Source organism: Macrotis lagotis, chromosome 1 (genome assembly GCF_037893015.1).
Source record: "Macrotis lagotis isolate mMagLag1 chromosome 1, bilby.v1.9.chrom.fasta, whole genome shotgun sequence".
Lineage (NCBI taxonomy): Eukaryota > Metazoa > Chordata > Mammalia > Peramelemorphia > Peramelidae > Macrotis > Macrotis lagotis.
The window spans coordinates 64,112,099-64,128,476 of record NC_133658.1 but is presented as its reverse complement, the minus strand read 5'-3'; the positions used below and the strand labels follow the sequence as shown (position 1 = coordinate 64,128,476).

General features: G+C 40.8%; 1 protein-coding gene across 3 annotated transcripts in view; it reads right to left on the bottom strand.

The window, feature by feature from the left end:
• The window catches only part of CDH16 (cadherin 16), a 40,498-nt gene that overhangs the window by 2,013 nt on the left and 22,107 nt on the right, over nucleotides 1–16,378 (bottom strand). For all 3 annotated transcript variants that reach the window (XM_074202959.1, XM_074202967.1, XM_074202954.1), the window contains 6 exons: nucleotides 15,985–16,061; nucleotides 15,185–15,373; nucleotides 8,365–8,606; nucleotides 6,126–6,259; nucleotides 4,252–4,515; nucleotides 3,853–3,960 (listed from right to left, as the gene is read on the bottom strand). In XM_074202959.1, the coding sequence (XP_074059060.1) occupies nucleotides 3,853–3,960; nucleotides 4,252–4,515; nucleotides 6,126–6,259; nucleotides 8,365–8,606; nucleotides 15,185–15,373; nucleotides 15,985–16,061 (1,014 nt within the window). The remainder of the gene's footprint in view (nucleotides 1–3,852; nucleotides 3,961–4,251; nucleotides 4,516–6,125; nucleotides 6,260–8,364; nucleotides 8,607–15,184; nucleotides 15,374–15,984; nucleotides 16,062–16,378) is intronic.

Genomic DNA, 16,378 nt, shown 5'->3' with positions numbered 1-16,378 from the left:
TTCAATTGTGAATTTTAAAATATTTTTTATAAATTTAGATGGCCTCTCATGTCCCTCCAACCCTGAGATTCTCTCAAGAATTTGGAGTTGGAGGAAAAGGAGTTTCCCAGTCTCCCTATCTTTTTTTTTTTAGATTTTTGCAAGGCAATGGGGTTAAGTGGCTTGCCCAAGGCCACACAGCTAGGTAATTTTTAAGTGTCTGAGGCTGGATTTGAACCCAGGTACTCCTGACTCCAGGGCCGGTGCTCTATCCACTGTGCCACCTAGCTGCCCCCTCCCTATCTTTTTGTCTACCCTGAATATATCTTTCTAAGTTTTAATTCTGACTCCTTTTCTATTATCCAAATACTATCCAAGGCACAACTATTATACCTTCAGGGCTCCAGATAGTTGATTCATATCATCTGCCTTGATTGCCCTTTCTCCTTCTGTGGGGCCTAGCTATTGGAAGATGGACAGGCACATACATTGTTGGTAGAACTTTGAATTGTTCCAGTTACTCTGGAAAACTACTAAAATTTGACCCACCTATTCCACTATGAGCTTTAGATCCATAGGAGTTAATAACAGAAAGAAAGGTCCTATTTATTAATATATGCCAAAGAAGAAAAAGTTGAAAGCAAGATTGCCTGTTGATGAAGGAATGGTTAAATTTAGTAGAGTATGTGGATATAGAGGTATATTATTGTATTGGTAGAAGCAAGGATTAAGTGAGATTCTGGGAAATACAGAAAGATTTTTATAAAGTGATGCAGAGTAAAAGAAGAAGCATATTGGAAATGAACATTTTTTTTAAAAAAGCATCAGTTCAAAATTATTGGACAAGGAAAGTACCAAGTAACATCATGAAAAAGTTAGATTGATTGTATTTTAACAGAGAAGAAATAGATTGTTATTATTTGGGAGTTACTTCAGAATTAGTCGTATATGTGTGTAGTCAGATCACTGGCAAAGAACAAAATCAATTCCAAATTAGAAGAAATAACAAAAAGAGAGAAGAATGTATATAAGTATGTTGAGCAACTGAGGAAATTCAAGTAAGATGCTAAAAATTAGAAAATATATAAAAAATCTTTTTTTTGCAAACTATTAAAATTTCCCAAGGAAGTTTAAATCATATAAATCCATCACCATAAGGAGAAATCCAAATATCTAAACAGATTATCAACATTTCCTAAGGACATTTAATTGAGTTAAATTCATCACCATAAAGAGAAGTCCAAAAGCTTAAAAACAGTGTTAGCCAGCAAATACTTGATTTTCTTGCCAAGGGGAGAGATATGGCAGCCAAGGCTAACACTGGGTTAGAATATAAATGTGTTTGTAAAGTCTAATGGGTAATAGTAATGGAGGATTATGAATAGAATCCCCTCATAAAGTAGTGAAAAGCAGTGGAGGGACAAATCAAGTTTGCAGAATGGTTGGCAAGAGACCCTATAAAGTCAGATTATCCATTTCAAGGACATTTAAGGATGCAACCAGAAGGACAGGCAATTAGATGGCTCAGTGGATCTGGATCAATAAGACCTGAGTTCAAATCCTGTCTGATACTAGCTATGTGACCCTGGGCATATCATGTAATCTTGTTTGCCTCAGTATCCTCATCAGTAAAATAAACTGGAGAAGAAAATGGCAAACCACTCCATCATCTTTGCCATGAAACCCCCAAATAGGTTCACAATGAGTCAGACATAATTGAAACAATTGAACAACAACATGTAAGTAGTTATATAATATTTTCTTTCCAAAGAGGTCTTATTTTAGGAGCAGAGTCTATTTTTAGGTGTGCATGTCAATGAAATTCAACAACAAACATTTATTAAATGCCTACTGAATGAAACTATAAGGAATATGTCTTTTGAGATACAGACTCAGAACCTAAGAGATGGTGTTTCTATAGGGACTGTCAATACTAGTCAGTAAGCATTTTCCATTTGCTACGTACTGTATCAAGTGTTGGGGATACAAAAAGAGGCAAAAGACATTTCTCAGGGAGTCCCCAATCTAATTAAAATATTTGCAATTAGTCTCAGTGCCCAGGTTAGGGTTGCTTTGTTTGGAAACTGGGTCTCTGTCTCTTACCTGGGCTAGATATGCAGTGGCCACTCCCAATCTGGTCCCCTTACTGATCAGCACAGATGCGGCAGCACTCCATGCTTCCTTACCCACCCCAAAGCCATCCTACATTGGTGTGTGACTTCTAGAGTACATCCTTCAGTCCTACTTTAGCTCTCCTGATGTCAAGTGATGTACCAACTTCCATTTCCTCAGCATCAGGGAAAACAGAAATATGCCAACACACCTAGCTCGCAGGTTAGACAGTTCATTAAATGAGAAGTGACATATGGAAGTTGAATGAGAAGAAGGAAATGACTTTTGGGGGTAACAACACCTGTTCCCTATCACTTGTTAGCATTAGACCTATGACAGCCAAGGGATACCCACATGGCATTAGATTTGGGGATATTTAAGATGGTATACTCTATACTTATATGCCTAATATTTCTTTATTTTACCGTGATTTTACTAATCTAATTAAACTGTATGCTGTCTGACAGAACCTCCTGCCGGGGGATGTTGGGAATATGTGTATGAAATAAGACATTGAATGGTGAGCAACCCTAGATATAGAGCCTGGGATATAATGTCATAGGGTCCCTCAAACCAGGGGACCTGTTATTTCTATGGGACTCTCCCTGTCACATGTGAGAGACAATAGGATGTCTCTTACCTAGAGAACCATGTGGATGCTGGGGTAAGGGGAAAAGTTTAGATAAGGTGTGGTTCTTGTCCTCAAGTCTAGTCTAGTATAGGAATAAAACACAAACAGAGATAGCCCTAGTAGATTGTATTACATGCTAATTGAACTGTTGCTATTTATTCATTTTTCAGTCTTAGTGACCTCACTTGGAATTTCTCTATTTCCTTCTCCCGCTCATTTTATAGATGAGGAAATTGAGGCCAATGAGGCTAAAGTTGCACATCTACTCAGTGGGTGAGGCTCCCTCCAATCTCAGCATTCTATTCACTGTGCCATTTTAGCTGCTTGATAATTGATTTAGAGAAGTGAAATTTAGTTTAAAAATGTTTAATTGAGTTTAAAATGTTATGGGAAGTCTAGAGGAAGATAGTTACCAAGTAAGGGAATTAGGGGAGGCTTCCTGGAGGAGTGACATTTGAATTCAACTTGGCACAAATTCAAAATATGGAAGAGCAGGGAGAATGTTACAGGCTCTGGGAACAACATGAACACAGGTGGCATGGAGATAGGATACTACGGGTTATGGTGACTTGTCCATTTTGGCTTAAGAGTAGGATTAAAAGTTATCAAGGCAAGGCAGTGGTAGGGGGCAGGAGGCCCTGACTCCAGGTAGGAGGCTTTAGATTTTACTTGAGGGGCAATAAGGAGCCAGGGAAGGATTCTGATAACTTTCTCTCTTCTAATGTATCCTGAATATATCTTGGAGTTATGTCTATTTGTGGTTTGCTTGTTGTACCCTTATACTGAAGTAAGATGTGAATCTTTGAGGCCAGGGAATGTTTTTGCCTTGCTCTGTTGGAAACAGTAGGCACTCAATAAATGCTTGCAGACCTGATTTGACTGGAGAAACGACATATCCAGATCTAGGTGTAGGGGACCAGAGCTATACATACATGAAGAAATTCAGTCTGGCAGTATTGGGAGAGATATATTAGAGAAAGAAGAAGGAGCCTTGAACATTTCCATGCACTGAGCTACTGAGCTCTTAGGGAACAAGGACTATTTCATCTTACACTTCTCTTTCAAATGATTCCTGTACTTTAGCTCAGCAAATACTTAGTTGTTTCCCTCCGGAGATGAGCAGGGCTTACCTCGTATTTGGAGCAGCTGGGTCTGAGACAAGTGTGTCAGGAAAACTGGAACGAAGTATTCTTGGGGTTCCAACCAGTGGAGTGCCATGGTGAGGTAGGCATGGGTGTCTAAGATAGGAAAAGTGTGGGATGGATCACAAGATGGCAGCCAGGGCTCAGTATGTGATGGATCCCAAGATGGAGAACTGGAAGGTACCTTGGAGGTCATCTTGCCCATCTCTTTCATTTTTCCAAATAGGGAAACCAAGACCCAGAGAGGAAAAATTGCCCTCCACAAGGTCATCCAGTTTTTCTAGTCCCAAATCCAGGGTTCTTCCCATAAATCCCACTGTCTTTCTTGAAGAATTACCCAGTCATTCGGTCTCCTGCTTCTGGACCTCTACCCAATCCAAAACTCACCATTGAGTGCCCGGAGCCTCCACTCTCGCTGTACTGTGGGGTCCTCGCTTAGAGTGAAGGAATAGGGGTCATTGTCAGCAGCATGCTCTCCCCACAGCTGAAGCCCATTGATGATCACTCCCTGTGGTACATACTGGGGAGTGCAAAGGATCTGGAGCGGGGAGGAGACAGGTACAGGAAAGGAGGGGGATTTTCGAGCAGGGGATGGGAGATCACGCACTATATGAAGTACCAGAGCTGCTGTGGTAGATAGGTTGGGATGGTCTGCAGAAGAATCAAAGACAAGGTCAAGGACCTTCCCCCCATTCAGAGTGGGTAGGGCGAAGTTCTACAACCATTGATTATGTAGGGAGTGAGTTATTCAGGAAGAAGGCTAACTAGAGATTGGGAACTGGGAAATCCCTCCTCATCTCTGGGTTTCCATTTCTTCTTCAGAGAGGAACAGCAATGATTTGAAATCAGAAGAAGTGGCTTTGAATCCCAGTGGCATCATTTACTACCTATGTAACCTTGAACTTTGGGCTTCCATTTTTTCATCTATAAAACAGGGCTATGGATGATGTGATCTCTTGGCTCATAGACTTGAGAGCTGGGAGAGATCTTAGAGGACATCTAGTTTACTTCTCTTATTTCATAGATGGTTAAGTGACTTCTCCCAGGTCACTTAGCTAGAAGGTGTCAAAGGTGGCTCTTAAAGCCACGTTATTCTTGTCTCTCTAGCCCTTACTCTATAAATTTTGCTTCCTCTTTGAGGTCTCTTTCAGCTCCAATCCCTTTAGTTCTCAATAGGGGACAGAACAACATACCCTTTCCCCACCCCAACCCATCCCAAATCCATGCATTTGATTGGGACTTTAGAGATCCAATGCAGGGATTCTTAATCTGGGATCTGTGGATTTAAAAAAAAATTGTTTTAATATTTGAATATTATTGGTTTCATCATCCTGTAAGTTTTGCTTTATGCTTCTATAGATATTATCTCAAGAAGGGGTCCATAGACTTCACAAGACTGAGAAAGAATCCATGATGCACCAACAGATTAAGAATTCTGGATTTAATCCAACCCCCTCCCTAAATATGAGAGAATGGAGGGCCAAAGCCCAAGGCCACATAGTACTCAGTAGAACATTGCAGTCTAATGCTCTTCACCATAGTTCTCTTTCTCCTAATAAATCCTACCTCTTCCTACCAATACCCAGATCTCCTTGATCACCAGGGAGACCAGTTTATGCAAGTGGCTCTCATTCTTTAGGAAGATGGCAGAAGCCAATTTATGCCAGGGGTTCTCATTGGGGTCTAAATGGTGGAGCTTAATTTTTTCCCCCTTGGGCCTTGTTTAAAAAGCAGGGTGTAGGGAGTAGATAGTACACAAAAGGAGCAGTGGCTCTTTAAGAGAGAGTAGCTTCCCATCAAATCTCCTGATCAACCATTGATCACCTTTACCTGATTGAGCCAGGTAGTCATGATGGAGGGTGCTGGAAGGGTATAGGGAAAGCTTTTTGTCTTTATAGGGGAGTTGAGTGCCTGCGTGAACATCCTAGACTTAGCTTGCAGATGGAGACACTACTTTATACAGAGCTATCCCAAAGTGGAATGACTTGTCTTGGAATTTGATGAATTACCCATCAATTCCTGTATTGAAAGCAGATTGGATGGATGACCACTTGTTGGGAATAATGAAGGGGGATGTCTGCTTGGTGTGGGATGGTATGGATTATCTCTGAGAGTCCTTCCAACTTGGAATCTATGATTCTGGACTTCATACACTTCTTGGCCTCATTGAGAAAAAACCCCATTGTCTTCCTTTCGCTCTTTTTTCTTAGAATCTCTTTGACTCAGTGTGTGGGGCCAGCTCCTCCCAGATTCTCCCTTACCCATGATCTCGGCCACTACTTGCACAGTGTATGTCTCCTTAGGTTGTCCAGACCCCAGTTTCGAAGCTGTTCGGACTTCCCCAGAGTGTTCTTCAATGGACAGCCACCCTTCAAAGTCATCCATCATAGAGAACCTATGAATACATTGGCAAGAAGGTGGGGAAATAGCATGGGACAGACTGGAAGAAAGAAGGGGATACCTAGAAATAGGTGGATGAGGGAATGATAGAAAGGGCAAACCTTTCTCCTCTCAGGAAACTGTCCTCTGACTAAAATCATGTAACTTCTCTGTGCTTCAGTTTCCCCAGTGGGATTCTTCACAGTTTTATGATATCTAGAGCTCCAGCTGTCTGGAATGGTGACCTCATAGCTTTCTTTGGCTTAGAACGGGGGACCATAGGATCATATATTTAGAGCTAAAAAACTTTAGAAGTCATCTAATGATTCAATCCCATTTTATAGAGGAAGAAACTGAGTCACAGAGAAGCTGGAACTTGCTCAAGAACTCAAAATTAGTAATTGGGAGTGCTGGGATTTGAACTCAAATCTACCTTACTCTAAGACTTCTTTGCATTGTGTCATGTGCCCTCACTTTACATTGTGTCACCTATATTATAGAACAGTTATAAGAATCAAAGAAAATAATATATTTATATTACTTTGCAAACCATAAAGTTAAATAAATATTGGCTTTTAGATTGTGAACTCCTTGAAAGCAAAGACTTTAGGGGATTTTTTTGTTGTTGTTGCTGCCTTTCTTAGAATCCTTGAGGCCTAGCCCAGTGTCCTACACATAACAGGCTCTTAATAAATGCTAGTTAATTTGATTTGAATATTATTCTGTCAGACTGGGTCTGGGGATGGGCCAAAGGCAACTGGAGGCTGGGAATGGGAGAAGGGAGCTGATCACATGAGGTCAGAGCTGAGCCCTGGGCCAAGTCACATCTGGCCTTCATTTTCTTCATCTGGAAAATGAGAGGGTTGAATTAGATCACTTCCAAGGTTCCTTCTGGCTTGAAATTCTGGGGTTCTGGGATTCTGCCTCCATAAGAATTCCATTTCCCTCAATCAGGACAGATCAATCTGATCTTCCAGAATGTGGTCCTCTGTGTGTATAGGGGAATGGATGGCAATGGGGCAAGGAGAATAATCATAATAAAAGCTCACATTTCTATACTTTGAAGATGTATAAAATGTGTTTCTTGTGATGGGATGGATAGTATAAGTATTATTATTCCTATCTTACAAATAAGGAAACAGGTTCGGAAAAAGTGACACCTACAATTCCACAACTAGTAAGAATTTATCAAAGGATCATAGGTTTAGCACTAGACAGAATGTTAGAAATCATTATTTGCCCTGCTCATTTTACACATGAGAAAACTGAGGCAGACAGAGGCTAAATGACTTGCCCAGGGTCACACAATTAGTAAGTATCTGAGACAGTATTGAAATCTAGATCTTCCTGACTTCAGTCTAGTATTCTGTCTCTTGACTCAAAGCCAATCTTTTCTCCCCTCAATTTAATAAATATTTATTGAATGTCTACTATATTCAAGTTAGTATAGAAAACACAAACAGTACAAATTGAATTCAATTTTCAAAAGTCCAAGACTAGAGAGTTTTTGTTTTTGTTTTTTCCCAGAGCATCAAAAGATTTTCATACCTTCTAATTTCACTTTTCCTGCCAGTCACTAATCCTTTTGCCCATATCTACAACCAATTCCTTCCAAATATGTTTTTTGGCCATATGATCCCAACACAATGTATACAAATATAATGTAGACTAGAATACTTAAATATATAGAACTAGAAATTAAAACATATATGTATGTATAGATATACATACATGTATATATGTTCTAATGTTACATGAGCCTATAAACTGATGCAGAAATCATCAGAGGAAGCATTCCAAAGATGAAAAGAAATGATTTTGAGATTATCTGAGCTTTGAGACCACTCATGTCATTGTATATTATCACAAACAACATAGTAGCAGGAACACTTGATTTGGAATCAAGGATCCAAGATTCCACTCTTGTCTGTGCCACTTTATCTAGGGAATCTTGGTTTTGTCATTTTTCCATTTCTGTAAAATAAGTGGGTTGTCCTAGATGATATCTCAATTTCCCCCACCCGCATTCTAAATATAGGAGTCTCCATAATATAACATAAATCTGGTCATGGAGAGCAGACAACTTCCAAAGTTGAAGAGAGGACAAGAGCAGGCTGTTACCTGAGTGGTGGGCTGTGGGGATCCTCAGTCCCAATGGTCAGCAGGATGGTACCTGGAGGGGTACTGTCTGGAATGGTGACCTCATAGCTTTCTTGGCTTAGAACAGGGGGCCACATAGGTTCCTCCACTATCACGGTCACGGTGGCTGTGACTGATGGGTCCATCCCTGACCCAATGAGCTCTGCCAGGTTCTTTGCCATGATCACTAGTTCATAGCTTGATGCTGAAGTGTAGTTCAGTTTCTGGGATCAGAGAAGTTGGGGGTCACTGTGAGCTCTCTCTCTTTTTGTCTCTGTCTCTCTGTCTCTCTGTCTGTCTGTCTGTCTGTCTGTCTGTCTCTCTCTCTCTCTTTCTCCCTCCCTCTAGGGATCCTAACATTTGCTACCCCTTCATTTAAGTGCATCAAATTTCATGGAAGGTCTTCCTTGATCTCCACAGTCAGACTGTTTGCCACCTACTGTATGTAACATCTTCTACCTTTATACAGGCTAGGTTCCAAGCCCTGGAATTCTCTCCCTCCTCACCTCCACCTTTTTGAACTCTTAGCTCTCTCTAGGGCTCAGTCAACATGCTTCCTTGTATATGATGCCTTTACTGATTCCACCAACTATGAGTTCTTTCCTTGCCACCTCCAAATTATACTTTGTATGTATATATATGTATATATATATGTACATATATATATATGTATTTACTAATTACTTACATGTGACATGGTTTTTTCTCCCCAGTGAAATTTAAGCTACTTGAGGGTAGGTGAGCTGTCATTTTTAGTCTTTGCGTGCCCAGCCCACCTGGCACCTACTAGGTGTCTAAAGAAGGTTTGTTAGTTCCAATTTTTATAATTTTATTTCTAATTTTAGTTATTTAAGGCAATGGGGTTAAGTGACTTGCCCAAGGTCACACAGCTAGGAAATTATTAAGTGTCTGAGGCCATCTTCCTGATTCCAGGGCTGCTACCCCCTTGCTGATCCAATTGAACTGAATTAATAAATGATGGCCATTGTCTCCTGTACCACAGGTAATCCATGCTAAGTCTTAGATTATTTGTCCCTCCCCTCTAAGTTAGATTCATGTGCTGAAAGGGGCCACGTGCATTATCTGAAGTCTGAGGAAGTGGGATCTAATCCCAGCCCTGATATTTATAAATCTTTTTTGACATTGGGCAAGTCATGAGGACTTCTCTGGGCCTCAGACACTGGGTTGATTTGAGAAGTGAATGAAGTAATAGTCTATCAAATCTGACTTCAGACACTTGACTTTTACTATCTGTGAGACCTTGGGCAAATTGCTTAACTCTGATTGCCTCTCATCCAGGGCCATCTTCAGTCAACCTGATTCATATCTGGTCTTGGGAAGAGAAAGTGAATCTTGTGGCTTAGCATAGCACCTCCTCACTCAAATCCAATTCATGTGCATGTCATGGCATCACCTCCCTGATGTCTTCAGGAATGAAGGACAAGCATCATCATTGTCTATCAAATACATTGCAACTCAACATACTGAATTCAGGTTAGCTGGCACTCCTTTACCTAAGTATACCATTCCTGAGAGTTCAGTAATAAGGGACCACATTCTCCTCAAACATTGCAATCAAAGCCAAGTTCCCAATTCTTTCTTGTGTCTGAACATCATACAGTCTAAAAGACTGCCTCTCTCCAGGGGAACTGGAGGAACAGACAGTTGCTATTCTCTATGACTGAGGTGTTGGAGGAAATAAGAATATAGTTCTTTATATAGGAAAACTCTGGGATGGGTCCCTTAAGCTTGTGCCTGTTGTAATAAGGGATGTAAGGCATAGAACCATCTTTAATCTCTTCCTCATAACCCCACAGTACATATTTGTGAGGCCCAGGGTTAGGACCTGGGCAAAAACAGGGGAAATATAGTCTTTTTCTCTGTGTGTTCCTGTCCCCTCAAGAGCTTTCTTTACCTTCCAACCAGCCCACACTTCCACCAGATCATGACTGCCCCTGTACTAGATGTCTATGGTCTTCCAGGCTGAGAAGGTTCCCCATAAATGGTCTTTTATCCACTTTCTATTCTGAAACGGTTCCAGAGCCCCAGCACCTAAGATTTTCCCTACTCCTACTCCTCCCTGCCCCCGGTGTGGAAGGGCCTATATAGCTGCCAACCTTGGGGTGGGTCCAGGATGTGCCAGGAGGAGAATGCCAGTTTTTGCCTTATTTGGCCAAACATGTTTCTAGAGACTCTTGCTGCTTTCCACCACTTCCCACTCCCCCCACCCCCAACCAGGGAAGGGGAAGGGAGAGGGGAGGAAGAACACTTGAGACTGGGTCCTTCTCCAGTCCCTAAACACCTACCAAAGCCATCAGATCATTAGAATTCCTCCAGGATTTATGATAGGAGAATTGTATATCAGATTATAGAATTTAGATCAAGAAGGGACCTCAGAGGCCGTTTAGTCCCACTCCCTCATTTGATAGATGAGGATACTGAGTTACAGAGATATCAAGTGACTTGGCCCAGGATCCACAGCTAATAAATGTCAGGGTCTTTTGAGATTCTAACTTTCCACTTCTACTACTGAACCATCCTTATCTGAATGGATAGCGTGGGTTTTAAGGACATGGCATCTTTAGGCCTTGGGGCATGACCAGAGGGAAATAGAGGGCTTGCCATTCTGTTCTGGGCTTAGGCAAGGGGAGGAAGGAAGGGGTCTGAAGGGTGGAGGAATAATAACAATAGCCAGTATTTTATATAGCAAATTAAGGTTTGTGTAGTACATCTACATGTGTCATCTCATTTGACCCTCACAGCAGTAGATTAATATATTATTATTATTATTATTATGTAATTATAATATCATGTCTTTATTTAAAGATAAGGAAACTGAGATAGACCAAGGTTACATGGCTTGCTAAGAGTCACTCAGGAAGAATCTGACCTAGGATTTAAACTCATGTTTTCTTGACTTTAACGTCTACATTCTTACTATTAAACTATCTAGATTAGCTTTTTCAGGACCAAGCTTTCCTTTGTGACCTCATTTCCTAGACTACCATCTCTTCCATCCAGTCTAGGCAGATACACTGTATTCATAACTCTGTCCTACATACAGTAGGGGGGGCACTAATAATAACAGTTCACATTTCTAGTCATAATAGTAATATAGTCACATTGTAGTCACATTTGTAGTCATAATAATAGTAGTCAGCATTTAGCAAGGACTTTAAGATTGGCTAAGATAACTTCTGTTAGCTAATCCTCATGACAACTCTATGAGATGAATGTTATTCTTATTATCCCCATTTTACAGATGAGAAAACTAAGGTCAAGTGACTCAGGGCTACATGGCTAGTAAATAATATCTGAGTAGGATTCAAATTCAGAGCATGCTCCCTCAAAGGAAAGAAGGATACCAGTTTTTATTAAACACCTTCTACACTTGAGGCCCTTTATAAATATCTCTTTTGATCCTTATAATAACCCTATGAGCTAAGCGTTATTATTCTTCCCATTTTGCAATTGAGGATACTGTTAGCAGACAGAGGTTAAGTAATTTGCCCAGGATCACATAGCCAGTAAGAGTCTGAGGCTGGATTTGAACTCTGGTCTTCCTGACTCCAGTTTGAGAATTCTAGCTTGTAGTGTTTTCCTTCTTGTTTGTTGGTGTTGAGTCATTTCAGTTGTGTCTGACTCTTTGAAGTCCCATTTGGGGTTCTCTTGGCAAAGATATTGATACAGATTACACTTCCTTCTCCAGTTTATTTTACAGTTGTGGTAACTGAAGCAAATATGGTAAAGTGACTTGCCCAGGATCATACAGTTAGTACATATCTAAGGACAGATTTGAACTCAGGTCCTCCTGACTCTAGGGTTGATAACTCTATACACTATGCCACCTAGCTCCTCTCTTTCTCCTCTCTCTACTATTTTCCCAAAAAGTCATCCAGCCTTAGTCTGAAGATCTCTAGTGAGGGAAAATCTGCAACCTTTTGAGATTGTGCTTTTCACTGGGGGACAGTTTTCATTGTTATCATGCTTTTTCTTTATGATGGAGTTGAAATGAGTTATCTCCTGGATGATGTCCCATATCTCTGGGTGATATGTCCTTAGTTCCTTTCACCAATCTTGACATGGTGCAGCCTTGAAGCCCCCATTACCCCGGCTGCCTCCTCCAGAGATCCTTGAACATCTTTCAGAGATGAGCACTATGTTTCCAAAATGGAAACTGGGGCTGAGGGCTATAGGCCTATCACATCCATTGGTCCGAACTTGGCTTAGTAGTGCACAAGCTACTGAGGTTTCATTTCATTAACCACCCCTACCCTATCTTTTTCAGACTAATTGCTGACTAGCTGTACCTCTCTTCTCTTGTAATTCTGCAATTTATTTCTTCAACCTGTATAGGATTTTTGATTTATTTCTATTAAGCTTCATCTTGTTTACTATTACTATGAGTAACAGCTGATATTGATTGATAGAGAGCTTTGGACTTTGCAAATACTTTGCAGGCATTATCTCCTCTGAGCCAAGAAGTTACCCTTTGAGGTCAGCGCTATAGAGGGTGCTTTTCCCACTTTAAAGAGGGCTTCAGTAATTTTGATTTAATCCATCATGCTTGTCCGTTGGGATATTTTTGGATCCTGACTCATCCAGTGTCATTGGAAAAATGGATAAATGTTCTATCTATGTCTTTATTCAAGTCTGACCGAAGTATTAAGCAGGATGGAATGAAGGACAGCTCCCTAGGGCACTGCACCACAGACCTCCTTCCAAGTTGACATAAAGTATTTAATAACTCTCTGGGTCCAATCATTCAGCCAGTTCCAAAACCATTAGCTGTACCATTGTCAAAGCTAAGACTCCCTATTTTGATTGGTTTAGGCATTATATCATGATTTATTTCACTGATGTCAGAACTTCTACCAGGACAGATCACAAATTGGATATAACTTAGAGTTTTGGAAACTTGCCTAAAGTCTGGAGAGGTTAAGGGACTTGTTCAAAGTAATATAACTAGTAAACATCAGGGGTTTGATTTGGATATAGGACTTCCAGATTCCAAGTTAGTATTCTATCCATTATGAAACACTGCCTCTGCAATTTAGTATCTTAGAAACAGCTAGGTAGTCCAAGGAATAAAGAACAGGATCTTCCTTCCTGCTTTTCTTCCTTCTTCCTTTTCTTTTTCTCCTCTCTCTTCTCTTTCTTTTTCTTCCTCTTTTTTCCCTTTCTTCTTTCTTCTTTCCTTTTATTCCTCATTCCTCTCTTTCTCATTTTCTCTTTCTTTTTCCTCCTTTCTTTCCCTTTCATCTTCCCTCCTTCTCTTTCTTCTTCCCACTTTCTCTCTCTTCTTTCATTTCTTCCTACCTTCTTCCCTTCCTCCTCTTTTTCCTCCCTTCCTCCCTCTCATTTCTCCTTCTTCCTTCCTTATTTTCTCTTTTTCTCCTCCTATCTCCTTCTTCTTTCCTTTCTTCTTTCTCTTCCTTCTCTTTCTTCTTTCCTTCTTTCTCTTTCTTCCTTCCTTTTCTCCTTCTTCCTTTCTCTTTCTTCCTTTCTCCTTTCTTCTTCCTTCTTTCTTTCTCCTTCTTCCTTCTTCCTTCTTCTTCCTTCCTCCCTTCTCCTTCTTCCTTCCTCCCTTCTCCTATTTCCTTCCTGCCTGCATCTGTTTTCTGAATGCATCTATTTATTCCCTCTCTCCGGGTGTTCTATAGTAGACTCCCATGACATGATGGTCTCTCTTTCTTCCTCTGTTGACTTTGATCCAAATGTCAGGAAACTCAAGTTTTATAGATTTGCTTGAGGTCTTATTATAGCTGTGTGACCTTGGGCAAGAAAATTCTTCTTCGTGAACCTCAATTTCTTTGTCTATAAAATGGACATGGTAGTACTTTTACTATTCATCTCCTAGGATTGCTGTGAGAAAAGTATGCAGAAAATTGCTGATTTTCTTGGTGAGATGATCATGGTTAAGTAACTTGCCCAGAGTTACACAGCTAGTATGTGTCTGAGGCTTAATTTGATCTCAGTTCCTCCTGACTCCAGGGTAAATGCTCTATCCAATACACAACAAATCTTAAACTATTAGAAAAGGGTGAGTTATAATTATTAGTCTATAAACACACAGGTAGATAGATAGCATATTTGGATGTGCATCCTATACTTATGTACCTGCTCTAACCTGCTGTATTGTACATGCACACACACACACACACACACACACACACACACACACAGAATAATTAAATCTTCAATTCTGTCAGTACTTTGTCTGATTGATTTCTTATTTGACCATGTCAGTCAGTCAGCAAGAATTGACTAAGCACCTGATAATGTGATAAATACTTTAGATCTCAGTCTAATTAGGGAGATCATACCTAACAATTTTGTCTGCCTAGATGAAAGGTACTCTGAAAAGAGAAGTTTATTAGTATCTAGAATAGGGAGTGCTAGCAGAATGAACCAGAAAAGTAGGGGGTGAGATTTAAGCTGGGACTTAAAGAAATCCAGGGAAACTTGGAGGCGGAGATGAGGGGGAAGAACATTCGTGGCAGGGGGTCAACCCACTCATGGGACAGAGCTCAGCTCCCATAAGGGTGATGGATGATCCTTCTGCAAAGCCCTAGGGCTTTGTTCTTCTTTGCCTCCCATTCCCCTCCATCCATTCCCAACTATCCATTCTCAAATCCCTATATATAATCCATCCTAAGTTGGATCTTGCATAGAAAAGTTTCACCAGGGGCTCCCCACCTCCAGATCTCTCTCAGGCCCAGGAACAAGGAACATAGCTGCCCTGTAAGAGAAGTTCCAGTTACTCTTCCCCTCAGTGAATTTCCCTCCTGAGACCCCTCACCTTCTGTAGTCGGATGTCTGCATGGCCACTCTGTGGGTTTGAATCTAGGACAAAGGTTTCACTGGGGTCCCCTTCCACAATTGAGAAGTCAATAAGAGTGTACTCCGGGTCGAGGTCAGCATCTGTGGCCGTGACTGTGGTTACACGAGTCCCCAGTGCTGTATCCTCAGAAAGGTTGACTGGTCCATACTGAGAAGAGACAGAGCATTACTCCAAGAGAGGCAATGAAGTACAAGGCAAAGAACACCTGGTCTAGTATCTGGGTTCAAATCCTTGTTCTGCTCTTTAATGGAAGAAGTCATTTTTCATCTCTGGACCTCAGTTTCTCCATCTTGTAAAAAAGAGAGTATTAGACTAAATCGTCTCTAAGTTCCTCTCCAGCTATAAATCCTCTAATCAGCCCCAGATGGAAGGGGATTTAGCACTATGGAAGAAAGGAAAGGTAACAAATTTTTATTAAGTGGCTACTATGTGCCAGATACTATAATAAATGCTTTAAAAATATTTTTTCATTTGATCGTCACAACTTCCTGGGAAGGAGGTGCTAGGATCCCCATTATACAGTTGAGGAAACTGAGGTAAACAGACATTTAAGTGATTTGCCCACAGTGACATAGCTAGTATCTGATATTGAATTTGAATTCAGGTCTCCAGAACTGTCTCCATAGTGGGAAATTTGAAATCTCTCCCTCCGGGTCCCTGACACCTTTCATGGACTCAGCCCACACCACCTATACTCTCTTGTCCAAACCACTCTTTTGTGGGTATGGGATGGTCAGTAGTGCAGTATCTGCCTTTACCTGAGAGGCTGTGAACACAGGGGCATGGTCATTCACATCCAGGACCTTGATGGTGATTTCACAGGTACTGCTCAGACCTAGAAACCACAAAATTACTGAAAACACTTCTCAGAGGTCTTTTTGTCCCATCAATATCTTAGTAGAGGTCCACATGACAAGATCTTTGACAAATCATCATGAAGTCTCTGCTGAAAGACCTCCGGTAACAGGGAACTCACTACTTCCTCAGGCAGCCCCATTTTCCTTCATACATATCTGATTGTTATGAAGTTTTCTTCCCTAAAGAGCCTAAATTCACACCTGCAATCCTTTGCTCCTAATTCTATCCACTGGGCTTGGGCTGATGGGAGGGAGCAGAACAAATTTAATCCCTCCCAAATGATGGTCTTTCAAA